A 23,726-nucleotide genomic window follows, 5' to 3' on the forward strand; every position below is an offset into this window, starting at 1 on the left:
ATACTTATATAGATAAATTGACCACCAGGCTCAGAACAAATAGATAATATATTATTACGTTCATCACACAAAGATTTGTCCCGGGTGGGATTCGAACCCGCCACACGCGGCGCTGCGGCTATTACGGCGAGATGATCACTTTAATCACTACGTCAAACGTGCAGTTTACTGGTCACTCATTATCTAAATAATAACCCTCTTATTCATAAAAATATATGAAGTTATGAAAGGCTTATAAAGAGTTCGAGGAGAGCGCGCGGATCGATTTGTCAGATAAAGCTACGCTTGCCGAGGTTGGCCTGTAGATGGGTGGCCATATTACACATATCGAGTTTCTCCACGATTCGGAAGACACATTTTCGAAGATCTTTAACAGTAATACTATAACGGTATTATGTTATAAGCAGTCGCTCCATGTATATCTTTGCATGCCGTCAATAAATGTATTAAACAAATTTTAGGCATGCAAGGTTTCCTCACGATGTTTTCCTTTACCGTTGGAACAAGTGATAATTATTTCTAATACACACATAACTTCGAGAAGTCATTGGTGTGTTGCCTAGGGTTCGAACCTACAACCACTTGCGTGAGAGGTACCAACTTATACCACTCGGCTATCACCTCGTACATGACAATATTAATACAACAAACACTCAGGTAAACCACGGATCAACACATCATCCAAAGTGATCAGCTTTAACAGGTGCGATTTGACAGAATCTCAAAGTGCCGACAACGATAGCCAGATGCAAAAGGAGCATGATGCGAAACGCTCTCTTTCAACGCATCATCATACTTGACTACTTCCAAAAACACAATACTACCGCGACTGTTGACAACATAATTATATTTCTCAAGAAATTCAAACGGAAATCAGTTCTGTGAACGAGAAGAACCAATAAGAAAAATATTTTTATGCAATGACACAATGTTATATAATAGAGCAAGTAATAACAATATTTATTAAGGTTAAGGTTATCGGTTTTAAATGCAATTTATTGCCGGATTCGTGTGAACCGACTTCAGTGTCTATCCGACATCCGTTGAAGATTACTGTGTCGCCAAAATGAGGCTGATAATATGTGGTAAGATTCTTCTTATTATGCCAACCTTATGCTAATGCTCAAAAAATATTTATTTATATTATTTTGTTTAAAGTGCTTGTATTCACGGCGGCTGCACTGGCCGACTCTAACGTGGAACAGCTGCTGAAAGAAGGAAATGATCAGTTCACTGCCAAACTATTCCAGGTCAGATCATACTGTATCCCACAAGCCCTGTTGTGTCATTACTCCAAAATTCCTGTTTGATTGTCTATATGCTTAATAAATAATGTAATTTAACTATAATATTGTTATTCAGGAAGTGGTAAAGAAAAACCCAGGAAAGAGCGTGGTCCAATCGGCGTTCTCTGTTCTGACTCCACTCTCACAGCTAGCAGTTGCTTCAGTGGGAGAATCACATGACGATATTCTTAAAGCTATTGGTATGCCTAATGATAATGTGGTAAGGAATCATTAAGAACTTAAAATCGTTACATTCGCAATATAAAAGGTGCATTATAGTAAGTTAAAATCTTATTTCAACCAGACAAAAGAAGCTGTGGTGAGAATCAACACAAGACTCGGTTCAGTGAGAGGAGTAGAATTAAAGCAAGCGAATAAAGTGTACATTAGATCAGGGTACACATTAAACGACGAATTTGCTGATGTATCTAAGAATATCTTTCATTCAGAAGTTCAGAATGTGGACTTCTCAGATTCAAATACTGTCAAGGAAATAAATGAATGGGTATGGTCCTAATATTCTTTTAAAAATAATACATTTACGGATGGTGAAGAAAATAACGTCAATTTAATTATTTTACAGGTTGAAGAACAGACAAATAAACGTATCAAGGACTTAGTTGATCCGAAAACAATTGGGCCCGACACAGTTACTGTTCTTGTCAACGCTATTTACTTCAAAGTGAGTATCCTTGTGCATGACCTGAATATACATATATGAATTAGAAATAATAATTTCACCGTAATTAAACTTTCTTAAAGGGCAGGTGGAGGTTTCCCTTTTCACGACACTCGACCTATGAGCGTGATTTTTACGTGACCAAAGAAAACAAAGTTACGATGTCTATGATGCACAAGAAACGCACATTTAGAAATGGCTACAGTTCTGAACTTGGTGCAAAGGTATGGCAATCGTTTGTTTTATTCAATTATTGTGTAATTTTCAACGAGTTAAAATGTCAGTTAGATTTACGTTATATTAACAACTGTACACATGGAGGCATATCACTGTTTTTTTTTATAGATACAAATTTTTTAAATGTATTTAATTTAACATCGTGTTTTTTTTTAGTTTTTGCAATTGCCGTATGTCGGGGGCGAAACGTCATTCGTGGTCGTTCTTCCGGACGAAATCGACGGAGTAGACGCTCTTATCAAGAAATTGGAAGATCCCGCAGCATTTACAAGAGGCCTTCAGACAATAGTGGCCGAAGAAGTTATAGTGGACTTGCCTAAATTTAAGATTGAAACTACAATAGACCTGAAGGAGACTCTGCAGAATGTATGGTTTCTTTTTGATTAATATTCACTCTTTTATTATTCCACTTTAAATAAAGCACACAGGTAACAGTAGCCTAACGACGATTATAAGAAGCTACATTATGTTACGTTAAAACTTCACACGAAATTAGTAGCTATTTCTTCAAGAAGTAATTTCAGGTAAAGTCGTCCGTATTCAGATGATTAATAATATACATATTATTATGTACATATATTGGGATATAGGTATAAATATGAAACATGGACGGTTTCGCGACTTCGCTATGTTTAAAATTTAAAATATATTTACATTTCAGATGAATTTAACAAAGCTGTTTGCATCTGGCTCAGCTCAATTGAATAACTTAATTAAAGGAGAAAACAATTTGTATGTAAGTGACGCCATACAGAAAGCTTTTATAGAAGTGAACGAAGATGGGGCTGAAGGAGCAGCGGCTAATGGTGAGTGAATTTAACAGGTTTTTAATTAGTTTAAGGTATTTTGTTTCCTAATAATAATGACGATAGGGTAATAAAAAAAAATTGGATAAAGAAAAATATTTTTAACATTATTTTACCTTTATCTATTAACTGAGAGATAAAATGATGGTATTTACTAACTTAACTCTGCCTACTAATTGATTTAAACAAATGATACAAAGTTGTGACTTCTCAATCTATTGCAAAGTGATATTATTTTTGTTGAATGAATGAAAATAAGAATCTTATGAAAAATATCTAACAGACGAATTGAAAACGCAATCCTATTCTTGTTTTTTTTTTGTTTATAGTACATATTAGAATTATTCTATTTGTATTACTTTTCAGCATTTGACCACGTTCGAAAAAGTTTCAAAAAAACACGTAACCACTTCACAGCCGATCATCCGTTCCTGTTCTTTTTAACGCATAACGATATTATTCTGTTCAACGGAGTCTTCCGTTCCTAAACTATGAATAAATATTATTTTTATACAATGTGTATTATTTTGCCCGAGCATCATTTATTAAGTAATGACTCTACAACTGGCCAGTAAAGTATTGACTTGTCTCTATCTAAAAGGACAAGAACCAAAAAAAAATCTGATAGTTTTCCTGTTTTTGATATCCGCAAAGTAAATAATTGACATTATGACGTCGTCTTACGTTTCTAAGAAGTATTGTGAACATTACTTTGTTTGAATATCACTTGTATACGAGTATATGAATAGATCTGAACAATATTGATCTCAGTGTTAATCTAGAGATCGTTCCGGACACTGGTGCTATCAAAATGAAGCTTCTTTTAAGTAAGTTGTTTAAACATTGTTTTTTTTTACTTAAAACCATAAATAGGTATATCAACTCCTTTAGTATGCTCGTTAATGGATTGTTGCTTTTGAGATAGGACTTAGCAAAACGCCAGCTCATTCTGGCTAACTATCAAAGTTTTTTTATTTCTGTTCATCATATTGTTGTATGATATATTTCTTAACATAAAAAGTTACCTACATTGTTAATTACATTTGTAAGTTGCAAGACAACGCGTTGGCTGGCCTTGACTGTTTTCAGTTAATAACAAAATCTTAATCTGCTTAATCAAAACTTTGTATCAAACAATAGGTGCCTTTACACACACTCTTTCACGCGTGAAATAATAAGGCTAAGTTCATATGACTGCGAGGCACCGCGTGGTACAAGATCGGAGTACACAGTTAGTATTATCTACATCATCGCGCGCTAACAGAACCGAGAAACCGCGCGGTTACTCGCGGTTCAAAAACTAGCGCGCGGGTCGTAGCGCGACGCGCGGTATTGCGATGTGGTGTAGACGAGACTAGCTGTTTACTTCGATCTTGTACTCTCGGTCGAAAGTTCCACGCGGCTCCGCGCGGTCATATGAACTTAGGCTAAATGAAAGAGCGCGCGGCGTGCTCATCTGTCAAGCCCGGGAGGAAAACTTGAAAAAGGCACTTTCTTTAGACACACGCTTCCGCCGCGCGCCGCGCTCGTCTGTCAGACGGCGCGCTCTTCGCTGACGTTTTCTTTCCGGGCTTGACAGATGAGCGCGGCGCGCGCACTTTCCTTTGTTGTTTCACGCGCGAAAGAGCGTGTGTAAATGCACCTAATCTATTAGTAACGAAAGATATTATGTAAAATATTCTTCGGAATATGATGTATGTTGAAACTTTGGCAAAAATGTAGAGAAATAGAAGTACGTTTTGAACAGGTTTTTTTCAATATTTAGTATTAGTTTTGACGGCGGCGGTGATGGCTGATTCAGACGTGGGACAACTATTGAAGTCGGGGAACGACCAGTTTACCACCAAATTGTTTCAGGTCAGGTTTATTTTTTTTCTAACTAAGTGATTTCTTCTCATACAATTTCAATACACTGTATCAACAACCTTTTAAATCAATAAATGCTATAGCGCTAATCGTGTGAAACACGCTAGTAGCAGGCACCAACTTCTTCATATTTATAGAGAACTCACTTTTACCCGCGACTTCGTCCGCTACCTGAATTTTCCCATGGGAATGCGTCATTTTACCTTGGTAAAAAGTAGCCTATGTCCTTTCTCGGGTATCAAAATATCTCAATACCAAATTTCATGAAAATTGGTTCAATAGTTTAGGCGTGATTGAGTAACAGACAGACAGAAAGACAGACAGACAGAGTTTTTTTCGCATTTATAATATTAGTATGGATGATAGAGAAAATCTGCTAACTGTATTATCTCTTTAAATACTACTTATGTTAAATCCAAAAACTCAGACGTTTACTCGCGACATAAATACGGGGTTGTCTTACAGTATGTTGTTAGTATGGAAAGCTGTAAATTTTGTTATTTCAGGAGGTGGTCAAGCAGCACAATATGAGTAGTGTAGTTCTCTCAGCGTTCTCTGTTCTTTCTCCACTCGCTCAGCTGGCACTCGCATCAGTCGGACCTTCTCACGATGAAATCCTTACTACTATTGGAATGCCTAGTGACAATGTGGTGAGTCTTGTGCGGGCATTAAACCGTGCATGTCTTTTACATAAATAATTGGACATATGTACTGAAAGGACTATGTATATCTAAAATGTGTTTTATAAATGTTACGCATGTTAATACTAATGGTAAGGGTGGATGTGTGTGATATGCCCAAGTTTTGCCATATTTTTTGCTGGTCAGATACGGGGGCGCATTTAAAGCCGCTTACAGGGAATATCTGCTGTGCAACTGTTGAAGATATGCATTCGTACAGAATTAGAAATAACACACTTCGAGACCTAGAAATAGGTCTTGCTTTGTCAGCTATAGGAGAAGTAAAATCAATATTTTTGCGACTTTCTTCACAGACAAAAGAGGCTATGATGAGCTTGAACACAAGGATCGGTGCAGTTAAAGGAGTAGTACTAAAACAAGCGAACAAAGTGTACGTTCGTACAGGATACACATTGAACGACGTGTTTGCTGCCGTGTCTAAGAGTGTCTTCAATTCAGATCTGCAGAATATTGACTTTTCAAATAGAGAGGGTTCTGCAAATGAGATAAATCAATGGGTAAGTCAACATTTGAATTTTCTTTTTAGGAACTTATCTAGTTCTTCCTCCGGCTATCATCTGATTTTGCCATCGTTACAAACTTCATTGAAATTGATTCTGCCATTCAGTCATTTAAACATTAGGTGCCTTTATTCATACGCTCTATCGCGCGTGAAACAATAATCGCGCTTGAAAAAGTGTGCGAATAAAAGATGTGCAAGGGGAAAGGAAAGAGCGCGCGCCGCGCTTATCTGTCAAGCCCGCGAAGAAAATCGCGCCGTTTTTCCCGTGCGTAATCCTGTACGTTCCTAAGAACGGGCGATAGAGCGTGTGTGTAAAGGCGGCCATTACCACAGAATAAGTAATAGTACCTAAAAACTGTAACTATTAGTAAAAGTTGCATAAAATGTATCAACAGAACGGTAGAATAACTATGTATGTTGATAGTTGTATCTGTGTATCCAATTTTGTCGAAATCCGTTTAGTAGTTTTTGCGTGAAAGAGCATTCTTCCTCACAAACTTTCGCATTTTCTTGTTTTAAGTGTTTCTATGATAATATTAGTAGGATTTATATATTTTATGTTAAATATTGTGTTTTTTGTTACTCTGCAGGTAGAAGACAACAGAAACAAACGCATCAAGAACTTGATCTCTAAGGAAGCCATAACTTCTGACACGATTTCAATTCTCGTCAACGCCATTTACTTCAAAGTGGGTACAGCTTTTTAAATTTTGTTTAGTTATAAAGTTTTAATCCAATCCTTTAAAACGTTTCATATTGTTTTATTGTATTTATTTTTGTAAAAGTCTCTGACTAAACATTTTGAATGGTAATAAATAGGCGTCAACGAAGGCAAGGTTTATATGCATATTATTATATAGGTACGCATTTACAAATTGCAGGGTAAATGGAAGACTCCGTTTGAAAAATTTGTGACTCGCGAACAAGATTTTTATAAGACTAAAGATGACACAGTAAGGATACCTATGATGAACAAATTTAACTATTTCAACTACGGGGAGAGCTCAGAACTTGATGCCAAGGTATATATGTATTTACTTACTTATTTACGCTAGCATATTGTCATGTGTTTATTTTTATTTATTTATTATGGAACAATTAACAGTCATGTTACAGTGGTACATAAAGTCATAACATTATAGTTTAACAAACTAAGCTCGTGGCTTAGTTAACAACAGCCGCGCGGATCAATCTCTGAGGTTAAGCAACGCTTGCCGAGGTTGTTCTGTGGATGGGTGACCATCTTATACATATCGAGTTCCTCCGTGTTTCGGAAGGCACGTTAAATTGTGGGTCCCGGCTGTCATTTTCGAAGATCTTTGACAGTCGTTAACAGTAGTCAGAAGCTTGAAAGTCTGACAACCAGTCTTACCGAAGGGTACCGTGTTATCCCAGGTAACTGGGTTGTGGAGGTCAGATAGGCAGTCGCTCCATGTAAAACACTGGTACTCAGCTGCATCCGGTGAGGCTGGAAGCCGACTCCAACATAGCTTGGAAAAAAAGGCTAAGCAGTACCTCGATTCTCTACTACTCTCGACTACCGACAACCGAGCTGTCATCGAGAAATTTTGTATGAAAAGCTGGTCAGCGCCTCTGTCGGGTGTCGTAGGAAACATTTTGGCAGTACATTCTAAATGTCAAAATTTCGATAGCTAGCCGGTTGTCGGTAGTCGATAGTGGTAGAGAATCGAGGTACTGATATATAATTATTAAGATCCACGAAATTGTTCGCGGATTAACCAAAAACTAAAAATTAGATCTGAGCATGCAATGCAATATCTTATTTAACTACCTAGACAGTTTACAAAACATAAATATCCTAGGTTTGTTGGAAATGTGTACTTTACACAATTTCGTCTTTTAAATTGCATATCAGAGAGAGCAATTATGTCGAAGTTCATGAAATGGGAAGTGCACATATCCCGGCGTCGCGTCGCACACACATCACACTCATTTTCTATTCTATTGGTTTCAGCTTTTAGAGATGCCATACGAAGGAGATGAGGCGTCATTTGTGGTTATTCTTCCAAATAAGTATGACGGCATTGATTCTCTTATTGAGAAACTTAGAGATCCTGCAGCCTTCACGAAAGGCCTTGAAACTATGTACTACACTGACGTGAGAGTTGCTCTGCCAAAATTCAAGATTGAAACTATGACTAGCCTTGGGGAAGCTTTGGTAAATGTAAGTAAATCATTTAAATATTATTGTTTTTTTTAGTCCATTAACAATTGGAAGTCCAATAGCGAATAACAACCTATTACACAAGTACAAATATAATATACTAGCTTTTGGCCGTGACTTCGTTGGCGAAGTTATACAAACTTTCATCCCTGTTTTTTCCCCCTTAGAGGTAGAATTGATTAAAATCCTTTCGTAGCGGATGCCTACGTCACAATATCTACCTAAATGCCAAACTTCAGCTCGATCCGTACAGTGGTTTGGGCTGTGCGTTGATAGATCACTATATCAGTCAGTCAATCACCTTTGAGTTATAGAGGTATACATATATTTAGATAAGCAGTAGTTATCCTCAGTCGTCGCTAATAAGCAAATAAAATTGAAAGAAATGTGTGAACATATTTATATTTGGTACAATGAGTGGTATAAGTTGACACCTCCCACTCAAGTGGTCGCAGGTTCGAACCCGAGGCAACACACCAATGACTTTTCGAAGTAACATGTGTATTAGAAATAATTTTCACATGCTCCAACGGTGAAGGAAAACATCGTGAGGAAACCTTGCATGCCTAAAATCTGTTTAATACATTTATTGAGGGCATGCAAAGTCCCCAACCCGCACTTGGCCAGCGTGGTGGACTCAAGGCCTAACCCCTCCCTCATTACGGGAGGAGACCCTTGCCCAGCAGTGGGACAGTAATGGGTTAAATTTATTATTATTATTTGAGAGTTCGAGAATATTGTGAGTAGAACCACCAGAACTACCAACATAGTAGGGTTTAATATTATTATCATCAACTTAACAATTTGGCATGTTTACAAAACTTAGTAGCTCTTCTAAAAATATCTCCTACTTATCAAAACACCGGTTGATACCTATTTGAGCATGTTATCAGGTCAAGTCGTTAACGAATAAGTTTATCAACATGGTTTTTTTACAGATTGGTGTTTCCAAATTGTTTTCGTCTACCGAAGCGCGACTGGATCATCTTGTTAAAGAAAAGAGCAATTTGTATGTGACTAGTGCAATACAGAAAGCTTTTATAGAAGTGAATGAGGAAGGGGCTGAGGCTGCAGCTGCCAACGGTGGGTACCAAAAGTTTTGAAGCTCATAAGGATAAGTTCATATGACCGCGCGGTACAGGATCGGAGTAAACAGCTAGTATTGTCTACATCACCGCTCGGTAACAGAACTGAGAAACCGCGCGGTGTCTCGCGGTTCAAGAACTAGCGCGCGGGTAGACGATAGTAGCTGTTTACTTCGATCTTGTACTACTCGGGAGACAGTTCCGCGCGGCTCCGCGCGGTCATATGAACTTAGCCTTAAACATCACCGTAGCAAATAATACAACCCTTAATTCATAAAAATAATAAATTGAGGCTTTGAGATACAAGCTGGCTTAGTTTTCGATAACTGTTAGAACAATTAAGTGATTGGCAACATACTATATTTTTGAGTCTGTTCCAAGGTAGACTGAGTAGGTATTGTTTTAGCATAAAAAAAAACAATTAGCGTTTAATACAAGATTAGTGTTGGCACAATTTGAAGGATAACGAGAATATAGGTGATTATCAATAATTAAGGAATACGAAGCTTACTTAGTTTTTTTCTTTTGCAGCATTCTTAGCTGGTGCAACGAGCGTGGGTGAACAACACCGCTCCCATGTTTTCACCGCCGATCATCCGTTCGTGTTCTTCTTAATGCAGAAAGATATTATTCTGTTCAACGGAGTTTTCCGTTCTTAAATTATGAATAAATATTATTTTTATACAATGTGTATTATTTTGTCCGAACTTTATCATCATTTATTAAGTTATGGCTTTAGAACTGGTCAATAAAATATCTAAAAGGACAAGAACCAAAAAAAACTGATAGTTTTCCTGTTATTGATATCCGCAAAGTAAATTATTGTCATTATGACGTCATCTTACGCTTCTTAGAAGTATCGTAAACGTTAGTTTGTCTGAATACAACTTAATGAATAGATCTGAACAATATTGATCTCAGTGTTAATCTAGAGATCGTTCCGGACACTGGTGCTATCAGAATGAAGCTTCTTTTAAGTAAGTTGTTTAAACATTGTTTTTGTAAAGCCATGTTCTTAAAACCATAAATAGGTACATCAACTTCTTTAGTATGTTCGTTAATGGATTGTTGCTTTTGAGATAGGACTTAGCAAATTTGCCAGATCATTCTGGCCAACCATCAAGATTTTTTTATTTCTGTTCATCATATTATTGTATGATACATTTCTTAAAATAAAAAGTTACCTACATAGTTAATTACATTTGTAAGTTGCAAGACAACGCGTTGGCTGGCCTTGACTGTTTTCAGTTAATAAAAAAATCTTAATCTGCTTAATCAAAACTTTGTACTTATCAAACAATAGGTGCCTTTACACACACTTTCACGCGTGAAACAATAAGGCTAAGTTCATATGACCGCGAGGAGCCGCGCGGAACTTTCGACCGCGCGGTACAAGATCGGATTAAACAGCTATTATCTACATCACCGCGCGCTAACGTCTAAGGGCACCTAATATGCGTCTTTAGACTCACGATTCCGCCGCGCGCCGTGCTCGTCTGCCAGACGGCGCACTCTTCGCTTACGTTTTCTTCCCGGGCTTGACAGAAGAGCGCGCCGCGCGCTCTTCTTTGTTGTTTGTTGCTCTTACTTTGTTGTATCACGCGCGAAAGAGCGTGTGTGTAAAGGCACCTAATCTATTAGTAATGAAAGATATTATAAAATATGCTTAGGAATATGATCTATTTTGAAACTTCGACAAAAAATATATACAATTTGAAATTTGTTTTGAACAGGTTTTTTTCAATGTTTAGTATTAGTTTTGACGGCAGCGGTGATGGCTGATTCAGACGTGGGACAACTATTGAAGTCGGGGAACGACCAGTTTACTACCAAATTGTTTCAGGTCAGTTTTCTTTTGTACTTATTTTTTATAACTAAGTAAGTAATTTCTTCATTAATAATTTTAATACATTGTTTCAACAGTTTTTTTAAATCAGTAAATGCTGTAGCGCCAATCGTGTGAAACACGCTAGTAGCAGGCATCAGCTTTTCATATTTAAAGAGAAAGATAGAAAAAAATCTGCATGCTAGTATTACCTGTCTGAGTACTGTTAATTTTGTTATTTCAGGAGGTGGTCAAGCAGCACAAAGAAGGTAGTGTAGTTCTCTCAGCGTTCTCTGTTCTTTCTCCACTCGCTCAGCTGGCACTCGCATCGGTCGGACCTTCTCACGATGAAATCCTTACTACTATTGGAATGCCTAATGACAATGTGGTGAGTCTTGTGCGGGCATTGTACCGTGCATGTCTTTTACATATGTAAATATTTGCAAATATGTACTGAAAAGACTATGTATATCTAAATTGTGTTTTATAAATGTTACGCATGTTATTACTAATGGTATGGGTGGATGTGTGTGATATGCCCAAGTTTTGCCATATTTGTTGCTGGTCAGATGCTATAGGGGGTGCATTTAAAGTCGTTTACAGGGAATGTCTGCTATGCAACTGTTGAATATATACATTCGTACAGAATTAGAAATAACACAATTCAAGACCTAGAAATAGGTCTTGCTTTGTCAGCTATAGGAGAAGTAAAATCAATATTTTTGAGACTTTCTTCACAGACGAAAGAAGCTATGATGAGCTTGAACACAAGGATCGGTGCAGTTAAAGGAGTGGTGTTAAAACAAGCGAACAAAGTGTACGTTCGTACAGGATACACATTGAATGACGTGTTTGCTGCTGTGTCTAGGAGTGTCTTCAATTCAGATCTGCAGAATATTGACTTTTCAAATAGAGAGGGTTCTGCAAATGAGATAAATCAATGGGTAAGTCAAAATTAGAATTTTCTTTTATGAAACTTATCTAGTTCTTTCTCCGGCTATCATCTGATTATGCCATTGTTACAAACTTCATCAAAATTGATTCTGCCATTTAGTCATTTAAACATTAGGTGCCTTTACACATACGCTCTATCCTGCGTGAAACAATAATCGCGCTTGAAAGAGTGTGCGAATAAAGGGTGTGCAAGGGGAAAGGATAGAGCGCGCGCCGCGCTTATCTGTCCACCCCGCGAAGAAAATCGCGCCGTTTTTCCTGTGCGTAATCCTGTACGTTCCTAAGAACGGGCGATAGAGCGTGTGTGTAAAGGCGGCCATTACCACAGAATAAGTAATAGTACCTAAAAACTGTAACTATTAGTAAAAGTTGCATAAAATGTATCAACAGAACGGTAGAATAACTATGTATGTTGATAGTTGTATCTGTGTATCCAATTTTGTCGAAATCCGTTTAGTAGTTTTTGCGTGAAAGAGCATTCTTCCTCACAAACTTTCGCATTTTCTTGTTTTAAGTGTTTCTATGATAATATTAGTAGGATTTATGTATTTTATGTTAAATATTGTGTTTTTTGTTATTGTGCAGGTAGAAGACAACACAAACAAACGCATCAAGAACTTGATCTCTAAGGAAGCCATAACTTCTGATACGATTTCAATTCTCGTTAACGCTATTTACTTCAAAGTGGGTACAGTTTTTTAAATTTGTTTAGTTATAAAGTTTTAATTCAACCCTTTAAAACGTTTGATATTGTTTTATTGTATTTATTTTTGTAAAAGTCTCTGACTAAACATTTTGAATGGTAATAAATAAGCGTCGACGAAGGTAAGGTTTATATGCGTATATACATAGGTGTGTATTTACGAATTTCAGGGTCAATGGAAAACTCCGTTTGAAAAATTTTCGACTCGCGAACAAGATTTCTATAAGACTAAAGATGACACCGTAAGGATACCTATGATGAACAAATTTAACTATTTCAACTACGGGGAGAGCTCAGAACTTGATGCCAAGGTATATATTTACTTGCTTATTTACGCTAGCATATGGTCATGTGTTTATTTTTATTTATTTATTTAGGAACAATTAACAATCAAATGTTACAGTGGTATATAGAGTCATAAAATTATCGTTAATCTACACCATTGATCGTGGATTAACCAAAAACTTAAAATTCAATCTGAGCATGCAATGCAATATCTTATTTAACTACCTAGACAGTTTACAAAACATAAATATCCTAGGTTTGTTGGAAATGTGTACTTTACACAATTCCACAATTTTGCCTTTTAAATTGCATATTATATATATGCAAAGAGCGGAATTATATCAAAGTCCATGAAATGAGAAATATAAGTATCAACAAGAAGACGAAGAGGTGCACGTATCTCGGCGTCGCACAAATAATAGCACATCACGCTCATTTTCTAGTCTATTGGTTTCAGCTTTTAGAAATGCCATACGAAGGAGATGAGACATCATTCGTAGTTATTCTTCCAAATAAATATGACGGCATTGATTCTCTTATTGAGAAACTTAGAGATCCTGCAGCCTTCACGAAGGGCCTTGAAACTATGTACTACACTGACGTGAGAGTTGCTCTGCCAAAATTCAAGATTGAAACTACGACTAGCCTTGGGGATGCTTTGGTAAATGTAAGTAAATCATTTCAATATTATTGTTTTTTTTAGTCCATTAACAATTGGAAGTCCAATAGCGAATAACAACCTATTTAAGTACAAATATAATATACTAGCTTCTGGCCGTGACTTCGTTGGCGTAGTTATACAAACTTTTATCCCTGTTTTTTCCCCCTTGGAGGTAGAATTGATCAAAATTCTTTCGTAGCGAATGCCTACGTCACAATATCTACCTGCATGCCAAACTTCAGCTCGATCCGTACAGTGGTTTGGGTTGTGCGTTGATAGATCACTATATCAGTCTGTCAATCACCTTTAAGTTATAGAGGTGTACATATAATTATTTATATAAGCAGTAGTCATCCTCAGTCGTCGCTAATAAGCAAATAAAATTGAAAGAAATGTGTGAACATATTTATATTTGGTACAATGAGAGTTCGAGAATATTGTGAGTTACCACTACCAGAACCACCATCATAATAGGAGGGTTTAATATTATTATCATCAACTTAACAATTTGGCATGTTTACAAAACTTAGTAGCTCTTCTAAAAATATCTTTGACTTATCAAAACACCGGTTGATACCTATTTGAGCATGTTATCAGGTCAAGTCGTTAACGAATAAGTTTATCAACACGGTTTATTTTATAGATTGGTGTTTCCAAAACGTTTTCGTCTACCGAAGCGCGACTGGATCGTCTTGTTAAAGAAAAGAGCAATTTGTATGTGACTAGTGCAATACAGAAAGCTTTTATAGAAGTGAATGAGGAAGGGGCTGAGGCTGCAGCTGCCAACGGTGGGTACCAAAAGTTCTGAAGCTCATTAGGCTTAGTTCGTATGACCGCGCGGTACAGGATCGGAGTAAACAGCTAGTATTGTCTACATCACCGCTCGGTAACAGAACTGAGAAACCGCGCGGTGTCTCGCGGTTCAAGAACTAGCGCGCGGGTAGATGATAGTAGCTGTTTACTTCGATCTTGTACTACTCGGGAGAAAGTTCCGCGCGGCTCCGCGCGGTCATATGGACTTAGCCTTAAACATCACCGTAGCAAATAATACAACCCTTAATTCATAAAAATAATAAATTGAGGCTTTGAGATACAAGCTGGCTTAGTTTTCGATAACTGTTAGAACAATTAAGTGATTGGCCAACATACTATATATTTGACTCTGCTCCAAGGTAGACTGAGTAGGTATTGTTTTAACATAAAAAAAAAACAATTAGCGTTTAATACAAGATTAGTGTTAGCACAATTTGAAGGATAACGAGAATATAGGTGATTATCAATAATTAAGGAATACGAAGCTTACTTAGTTTTTTTCTTTTGCAGCATTCTTAGCTGGTGCAACGAGCGTGGGTGAACAACACCGGACCCATGTTTTCACAGCCGATCATCCGTTCGTGTTCTTCTTAATGCAGAAAGATATTATTCTGTTCAACGGAATCTTCCGTTCTTAAACTATGAATAAATGTTATTTTTATACAATGTGTATTATTTTGTCCGAACTTTAGCATCATTTATTAAGTTATGGCTTTAGAACTGGTCAATAAAATATCTAAAAGGACAAGAACCAAAAAAAAACTAATAGTTTTCCTGTTATTGATAGCCGCAAAGTAAATTACTGTCATTATGACGTCATCTTACGCTTCTAAGAAGTATCGTACTAATGTGTACGAATTTGTTTGAATACAATGTAATGAATAGATCTGAACAATATTGATCTCAGTGTTAATCTAAAGATCGTTCCGGACACTGGTGCTATCAAAATGAAGCTTCTTTTAAGTAAGTTGTTTAAACATTGGTTTTGTAGGCCCATGTTTTTAAAACACAAATATAAATATGGAGAGATAGAATTAAACACTAGGTACATATTATTATATTAACTGCTTTAGTATGTTTTATAATGCATTGTTGCTTTTGAGATAAGACTTAGCAGAATGCCAGGTCATTCTGGCCAACTATCAAGGTGTTTTTTAATTTGTGTTCATCATATTATTGTATGTTATATTTCTAAAAATAAAAGCTAACATCATTGTTAATTACATTTGCAAGTTGCAAAATAACGCGTTGGCTGGCCTTGACTGTTGTCAGTTGATAACAAAATCTTCTATGTACTATCGAAATATCAGTATGGTACCTTAGGAATATTAAGTCGTGACCCCAAGGCTCTGAAGTATCGGGGAAAGTAACATATAATAGTTCCAGGTGTAGAAATACTCGTAACTATGCACCTGTATATGAATGTTTGTCTATTTTATGTATCGTGAAGTGAGAAAGGTAAGTCATAATTATTGAGGATTTGGAGGAATAACAATTAGGTATTGCTTTTGAAATAATACAATTAGTAACAGTGACCTTGTTAACATTAATAGCAATCTGGGATTAATTGCAATAATTATTTAATGTATATTTTTTTAAGTTGTATCATTGTTTATGACAAATCTGCTTATTCAAGTTTATTATTATACATGTTTACCAAATATGTCAAGCAAATTTTATATTTAAATCAACATTATGAAAATCCAGATTTATGTGCTATTTTACAAATCTAAACTGTCAGAACTAAGAGTCATATCGAAAATTGGTACCTACACACAATAAATATGTTTGCACATGAAGCAATCGTTTTACACACAGTTAACTACAAAATTTTGTATCAAACAATCTATTTATAACAAAAGATGTTATAAAATATACTTTTAGGAATATGATATTATATTTTAAAACTTCGGCAAAAATTATAAAGAATTTAAAGTATGTTTTGAACAGGTTTTTTTCAATGTTTAGTATTTGTTATGACGGCGGCGGTGATGGCTGATTCAGACGTGGGACAACTATTGAAGTCGGGGAACGACCAGTTTACCACCAAATTGTTTCAGGTCAGTTTTTTTGTATTTATTTATAACTAAGTAATTTCTTCTCCTTCTCTCTCTATTTCTTTTTTTTTAAAATCAATAACTGCTGTAGCGCGAATCGTGTGAAACACGCTAGTAGCAGGCATCAACTTCTCATCTAAAAAGAAAATCTGCTAGCTGTATTACCTGTCTGAGTACTATGTTAAATCTAATAACCTACAGGTTTACTCGCGACTTAAATACGGGGTTGTCTTAAAATATGTAGTTACTATGTAAAGCTATTAATTTTGTTATTTCAGGAGGTGGTCAAGCAGCACAAAGAAGGTAGTATAGTTCTCTCAGCGTTCTCTGTTCTTTCTCCACTCGCTCAGCTGGCACTCGCATCAGTCGGACCTTCTCACGATGAAATCCTTACTACTATTGGAATGCCTAATGACAATGTGGTGAGTCTTTTACATACAGGTTGCAGATATTTACTAAAAGCCATACCATACCGATGGTGCAAGTAGATGAGTGTGATACAACCGAGTTTTGCCATCTTTGTTTGTTGGTCAGATGCTATAGTGGGCGATTTTAAAGCCGCTTACAGTAAATCTCCGCAATGCAATCGTACAGAAATAGAAACAATTCGAGACCTATATCGACGATATAGAAGTCTCTAACTTTGAAGGACTATAGGAGAAGTAAAATCAATATTTTTGGGGCTTTCTTCACAGACGAAAGAAGCAATAATGAGCTTGAACACAAGGATCGGTGCAGTTAAAGGAGTGGTACTAAAACAAGCAAACAAAGTGTACGTTCGTACAGGATACACATTGAATGACGTGTTTGCTGCCGTGTCTAAGAGTGTCTTCAATTCAGATCTGCAGAATATTGACTTTTCAAATAGAGAGGGTTCTGCAAATGAGATAAATCAATGGGTAAGTCTAAATTTCAATTTGAAATTCTCTTTTCTGAAACATCAACACTAACAAAGGGTTGATGCGTTGATAGTAATTATTTTGTATCTGTTTGTCCAATTTTATCCAAATCCGTCTAGTGGTTTTTTGTGTGAAAGAACATCCATTCCCACAAACTTTGGCTTTTTTTACGTTTTTCTTTGTTTAAAATATCTGTATTAGTCCAGTCATTATAGTAAGTTCACCTCGGATTTCGAGATACCCAGCTGTAAATCTGTAAATACTTGTATATTGACACCCTAAAAGTTGTCTCAAAACCTACATATGGTAGGGTGTACGCAACTATAAAATTTCAAGGTCAAAGGTCACAAAAACCGTTTTTTTGCGCTTTTTTTGTAAATACCTCATTTCCTATGGAATTTTTGCTGTTCGCATTCATTATTAATATTGTTCAGTATAAAATTCTCTACAAATTTTGTTTGAAAACATTTTTTTTACGATGAACCGTTTTCGTAATAGAGGGCGGAATAATATTTATAATCATTGATTTATCGATAGTTCATCAACTGTATATGGCGCATTTTTAGCCGGAGGCACCGGTTGACCTGAAATGATCCTGTAACCGCGCGCTCTTCGCCCTCTATTTTGAAAACGGTTCACCGTAAAAAAAATGTTTTCAATCAAAATTTGTAGAGAATTTTATACTGTACTATATTGATAATGAATACAAATAGCAAAAATTCCATAGGAAATGAGAAATTTACAAAAAAGCGCAAAAAAACGGATTTTGTGACCTTTGACCTTGAAATTTTATAGTTGCGTACACCCTACCATATGTAGGTTTTGAGACAACTTTTAGGATGTCAATATACAAGCATTTACAGACTTACAGCTGGGTATCTCAAATTCCGAGATTCTTACCTAATTTAAGCTTAAATGGCTGGACTATATTTTTATATTTCATGTCTTAAGTAATGAGGTTTTTTACTGTGCAGGTAGAAGACAACACAAACAAACGCATCAAAAACTTGATCTCTCCGGACTCCATAACTCCTAGCACGATTTCAATTCTCGTCAACGCTATTTACTTCAAAGTGAGTACAGTTTAAAATTCATTAGTTATAAAGTTTTTATTCAACGCTTTCATAACGTTTGATATTTTTGAGAGGCATTTAATTTATGCAACAAACAATATTTATATTATTATATATCTCTACATGCTCAATAAATTACGTTTCACATGACAACTATAGTGTGATTTTCTACAGTCGGTACTGTCGAATATCGTGAGTTTGACATTAAAATGTACCTACTATGTATGTATGTAATGTATTTGCAAAAATAGCCCAATAATCCCAAATCCCGAGTTAAGATATTTGAGAGGGGCTAGCAGATGTTTTTTTTTTAATTTGTCGACATTTCGCCTTACCTATACGCATTTATGAATTGCAGGGTAAATGGAAGACTCCATTTGAGGAATTTAAGACTTACAACCGAGATTTCCATGTAACTAAAGATAACACAGTAAGGATACCTATGATGAACAACTTTAACTATTTCAAATACGGGGAGAGCTCGGAACTTGATGCCAAGGTACAAAAAGCAATATTATATTATAGAAAATATGTCCATTTAATATAATCTATGGACGTACGTATTCGAAAACATTGACTTACGTATCTATACTAGCATATTTTCATGTGCTTTTTCGCTTTTACTTCTTTTCGCTGGTTGCAAGAAGTTGTTACCATCATTTTATTTAACAGTTCATGTGAAGTTTTCATTAGTTAGGAACCTATTATTTGCTTGTATAAATACTGACTTTGTTCGCTTATAACGAAGTTGCAGTCATACAAATAATAACGCATCACGCAAATTTTCTATTCTATTGGTTTCAGCTTTTAGAAATGCCATACGAAGGAGATGAGACATCATTCGTAGTTATCCTTCCAAATAAATATGACGGCATTGATTCTCTTATTGAGAAACTTAGAGATCCTGCAGCCTTCACGAAAGGCCTTGAAACTATGTACTACACTGACGTGAGAGTTGCCCTGCCTAAATTCAAGATTGAAACTACGACAAACCTTATGGCTGCTTTAGGAAATGTAAGAATTCATAGAATATTTTTTTAATATATTTATAAATTATAATTACTAGTTGACTGGCCCGTCTTTGTCCGGGTATAGTACAATTTTAGCCCATTGATTCCATTCCGTGGGTATATGAATCCCATCAACCCCAAAAGTCGTCCCGACTGTATCTTTTTCTTTTTAAAAAGACAACTCGAATAAGTTTATCAAAATGGTTTATTTTACAGATTGGTGTTTCCAAAATGTTTTCGTCTACCGAAGCGCGACTGGATAATCTTGTTAAGGAAAAGAGCAATTTGTATGTGACTGGTGCAATACAGAAAGCTTTTATAGAAGTGAATGAGGAAGGGGCTGAGGCTGCAGCTGCCAACGGTGGGTACCAAAAGTTTTGATGACCATTTCACATCATCATAGCAAATAATACTAGCCTCTGTGGAGGAACGAGGTAATCATATGTTCCTCCAACACAAAGGGAGGATCCTCCGACCAGGCGAGGTGATCATGCCTGGTGGACCTAGGCTGCCCGACTGTTCTAGTCGGGAACTTGTATATATAGTCAATTGCAGTGCAAATTTTGATAGTGCGATTCAGAATTAAGAGACGTCAGTCACTTTGCGACTTGGTTGTTGTGCGCTCATCCCATGAGATGTCGCTGTATGTAGCGATCCGCTACACCTTAAATCATAAAAATAATAAATTGAGGCTTTGAGATACAAGCAGGCCAATTTTTCGATAACTGTTAGAACAATTAAGTGCTTGTCAACATACAATATTTTTGACTTTGTTCAAAGGTAGACTGAGTAGGTACTGTTTGTAACATAAAAATTGTCGACTAGCGTTTAATACAAGATTAAATTAGTGTTAGTACAATTCGAAGGATAACGAGTATAGAGGTGGTGAAGAATAATGAAAGAATGCAACGCTTATGAAACTTTTTTATTTTGCAGCATTCGAATCTGGAATAGAGAGCGTGGGTCCACCGCCCCTGGATTTCACAGCCGATCATCCGTTCGCGTTCTTTTTAATGCAGAACAATATTATTCTGTTTAATGGAATCTACCGAACTTAGATTTCGTCGAAATAAAATGTTTTGTACGTTTTAATAATGTCAACGAATTTTTATTCCACCCTTATGCATTATTAATTCAATTTATGTTCACTCGCCTATGTTCTATTTGTTATATTTTGGGCTATAAATGTTTTAAAGACGAGCTTATGACTAAAACTAATACGAACTTTAAGTTATTATGTTTTGTAGACTGCCTTTGTGGTTTGTGCGATAGGTGACAAGGTATATGATTGCTTTGCTTGAAGATCTAGAGTTCGATTCTCGGGTCGGGCCTATTGCTATTGTGCTTTTAAAATTGTATTTATGTCAGAATAATCACAATATTCCAGAGTTTGTTGAACACGCCCGGTATATGGCAATAGCAACTCCTCAAATACGTTGGAATTACATTTATAAATAGCGAAACGCTGTATATAATATATAATACGTATCTTACAGAGATGTATGAAAGAGCTATCAGAATTCGTCGCAGGTAACAAAAAATATTCTACAACACCGTAGTGTTCCTTCAAGCGTGCAATAACTTATACTTCAGGTATGTAGTACTAAATAGTAAGCATGACCTACAAAATAGTTGGTATAAATAAATATGAGAGTTCGTATCTCAGCTACCTTCACCTACCCCATTTGAGCTATGAATTCTCAACGGTCTGATTTGCATCTCAAAGATAAAATCTGTCGCCCGGTGAACTGATATTCTTATGGCAAAATATTCCACTATTTGAAGAAAAATCAATAGTCTCCTTACTAATATTTGACGGCAGTTATTATTAATGTTATGATATTGGATTGAAAAGTTTGTTTTTAATATTGTTAGCTTTTCGAAATAGGATAATAGAACGTAGGATTATCTGTATTTTCTCTTACTTACGATTCTGTTACGGTAGAAGGTATTACGGCTAAAGGACCTAGACGCGCTGTTCTGACGTCGACACCATAACAACGTCGTCTAGTCAATTATCTCGTATTAACAGTGTTGGAGAATACAATGATTTCGTTTAAAATAACCAACGATAACTCTAAAATGGATATAAATTAATCAATTTAGGTTATACAAACCACTTTTCAAGAGACTTAGATGAGTTAAAAATCAAAACTACTTGAGAACTCTAAGTCTACTCTTAACTGAAGGCTCTTAATAAAAATTTATGATGACCAAGCAAGTCGTAATACCAAACCAATACCAAACAAATAGTTATAGCCCGATAAGGCTAGCATCTGCGATAATACATTAATTGAATCATATTTTTCAGTAACGGAAAAAGAAATGACGTCGTCTGGATCAAAGTGGTCGCATTTATTCACAAATAAAATATTTACAATATTTCAGTTTGAATAGCGTCTCCCCTAGGGGTTTGAGTGGCTGATTTACATGACAAAGTCTCTAAGTAACCCTCGAAGGATTTCGGCGATGCGTCTCCACTTTGCCTACAGCAAAATTCATTGGACTACTACCGTCGACGTGCGAGACTAGAATTCGCAACGACATACGTTTATGTACAACGTACGAGTACATATACAAACATTGCCTCCTCGTATTTAATTAAAGAGACGTACACTTCGCAGGTAGCGAAGCAAAGCTTCTTACTTTTGCGAAATGCAGTCGAAAAATATTATTGCAGACAATAGAGAGTACGATATGTTGTTGAAATCAGCTTTGTGCTCCCGCGAACTGTACATAAAATCTCTTTTGAATCAAAATATCAAAGACGGGCCAGAGAGCAAATTGGACAAATTTTCCGGCTTTTAAGGAATCTCCGCTACGGAGTGCCACTAACGGAGGAAAGTGGGGAAAAATGTTTTCTTTCACAGTCTGATGAGTCGGGGTTGTAAACATTTTTTGACGCGATGTGTACGCGTCTTATGACTTTTATATCAGACGTTTCGGGTTTGTAAGCTGTTTGTTTTCTTTTAAAATATGGTACTGTGGATATTGTTTCACTTACCCGATTCTGGTTTTCTTAATGTTTATTTGTATATTGGTATTGCAAGCACAGGACTGTAGCGGTGTGTGACGTGATATTATTATAGTTACTTTGTATTAGTACAAAATATTAAAAGAATCACAATGATTAATATTTTATTGCAAAACTAGCCAAGTTCAAACAAGCGGAGATCGTCGCTTACTCTATAAATGCATTTATGGCAAACATATACCCAAATGGATATAAATATGTGTTTTGTTTGCCGTTACAAAACCTATAACACACCGCACTATTGTTGCGGGCCGCATTCACTACTGCAGGCATAATTAACAAAATTACGTAAGCATTTTAATTTATTCCATTTTGCAGCCGATTCTCTGCTGTAAATGAAATACTGATATTGAACCAAGAATTTTTAATAAACACCCGCAGTTATTAAAAAGTTTAAAATTTTAATTTCAAGCTACAGTTTTGTTTCTTTTTCATTTAACAGTTTTTAACCGACTTTAAAAAAGGAGGTTTTCATTTCGCCTGAATTTCTAAATTCATTGTTACCTTAGCCTTTATGTTTATCTGGTTCCATTTAAATTGGAACTTTTTGGGATATCCATAAAAAACGGGTAACTTTATAAAAAATATTGATGTTAGTCGTGTTAATTCCGTGGGGTTAATAAAGTGATATTTTGTTTGGAATAAGCATTTTTAACGTATTAAGATTTAGTTCAAACGAAATTAAATAAATTACTTAATAATATTTTTATCGGGAGCTTACACTGAAAAAACTTCATTTCTACGATTTGCATATTAGAGTGAAAATAGAAATGCTGAATTCTAAAGTCGGAATTTATAAAAATATGGAGTATTTGGTATGCACTTTTCAGTATTCTGTATATAGTATCGTGTATTTATTATTGATAATAATTATTTACGATGTTATGTTCGGTAATGTAAATATTTATAGAAGTGGAAAATTAAACCGTTTGTGATTTCTTCTAAATAATACTAATTACTGCATGTCATGCTTTAAATACCATATTGTTTATATGTGTATTTTAATTATATGTATATTTTTATAAATAAAATGAAATGATAAAGATCCTATAAGAATGTTCATTC

At 35.8% G+C, this 23,726-nt stretch overlaps 4 protein-coding genes across 7 annotated transcripts; all 4 read left to right on the forward strand.

Annotated features, from left to right (window-relative positions):
- Positions 1-962: 962 nt before the first annotated feature.
- On the forward strand, positions 963-3,518 carry LOC142972887 (alaserpin-like). The gene is made up of 9 exons (XM_076114283.1): positions 963-1,085; positions 1,159-1,250; positions 1,363-1,506; positions 1,591-1,791; positions 1,870-1,968; positions 2,049-2,189; positions 2,359-2,568; positions 2,864-3,008; positions 3,375-3,518. The coding sequence occupies exons 1-9, from the start codon at positions 1,067-1,069 to the stop codon at positions 3,494-3,496; spliced, it is 1,173 nt and encodes a 390-aa protein (XP_075970398.1). The 5' UTR covers positions 963-1,066; the 3' UTR covers positions 3,497-3,518.
- Positions 3,519-3,758: 240 nt separating this feature from the next.
- Positions 3,759-10,034, forward strand: LOC142972885 (alaserpin-like). Of its 2 annotated transcripts, none has more exons than XM_076114279.1 (9): positions 3,759-3,835; positions 4,774-4,865; positions 5,381-5,524; positions 5,869-6,072; positions 6,668-6,766; positions 6,959-7,099; positions 8,053-8,262; positions 9,201-9,345; positions 9,879-10,034. In XM_076114279.1, exons 1-9 carry the CDS (start codon positions 3,820-3,822, stop codon positions 10,004-10,006), a joined length of 1,179 nt encoding a protein of 392 aa, XP_075970394.1. In that variant the 5' UTR covers positions 3,759-3,819; the 3' UTR covers positions 10,007-10,034. The 2 variants fall into 2 exon arrangements, with proteins under 2 accessions (XP_075970394.1, XP_075970396.1); XM_076114281.1 differs by having other exon boundaries at positions 3,793-3,835; positions 4,780-4,865.
- Positions 10,035-10,218: 184 nt separating this feature from the next.
- LOC142972881 (antichymotrypsin-2-like) lies at positions 10,219-15,228 on the forward strand. Of its 2 annotated transcripts, none has more exons than XM_076114274.1 (9): positions 10,219-10,324; positions 11,099-11,190; positions 11,417-11,560; positions 11,913-12,116; positions 12,712-12,810; positions 13,000-13,140; positions 13,572-13,781; positions 14,419-14,563; positions 15,099-15,228. In XM_076114274.1, exons 1-9 carry the CDS (start codon positions 10,309-10,311, stop codon positions 15,224-15,226), a joined length of 1,179 nt encoding a protein of 392 aa, XP_075970389.1. In that variant the 5' UTR covers positions 10,219-10,308; the 3' UTR covers positions 15,227-15,228. The 2 variants fall into 2 exon arrangements, with proteins under 2 accessions (XP_075970389.1, XP_075970388.1); XM_076114273.1 differs by having other exon boundaries at positions 10,294-10,324; positions 11,081-11,190.
- A 216-nt stretch (positions 15,229-15,444) lies between these two features.
- Positions 15,445-20,724, forward strand: LOC142972882 (alaserpin-like). Of its 2 annotated transcripts, none has more exons than XM_076114276.1 (9): positions 15,445-15,551; positions 16,557-16,648; positions 16,924-17,067; positions 17,341-17,544; positions 18,519-18,617; positions 18,976-19,116; positions 19,422-19,631; positions 19,844-19,988; positions 20,564-20,724. In XM_076114276.1, exons 1-9 carry the CDS (start codon positions 15,536-15,538, stop codon positions 20,683-20,685), a joined length of 1,173 nt encoding a protein of 390 aa, XP_075970391.1. In that variant the 5' UTR covers positions 15,445-15,535; the 3' UTR covers positions 20,686-20,724. The 2 variants fall into 2 exon arrangements, with proteins under 2 accessions (XP_075970391.1, XP_075970390.1); XM_076114275.1 differs by having other exon boundaries at positions 15,521-15,551; positions 16,539-16,648.
- The last annotated feature ends 3,002 nt before the right edge of the window (positions 20,725-23,726 follow it).

This window comes from Anticarsia gemmatalis, chromosome 5 (assembly GCF_050436995.1).
Source record: "Anticarsia gemmatalis isolate Benzon Research Colony breed Stoneville strain chromosome 5, ilAntGemm2 primary, whole genome shotgun sequence".
Classification (NCBI taxonomy): domain Eukaryota; kingdom Metazoa; phylum Arthropoda; class Insecta; order Lepidoptera; family Erebidae; genus Anticarsia; species Anticarsia gemmatalis.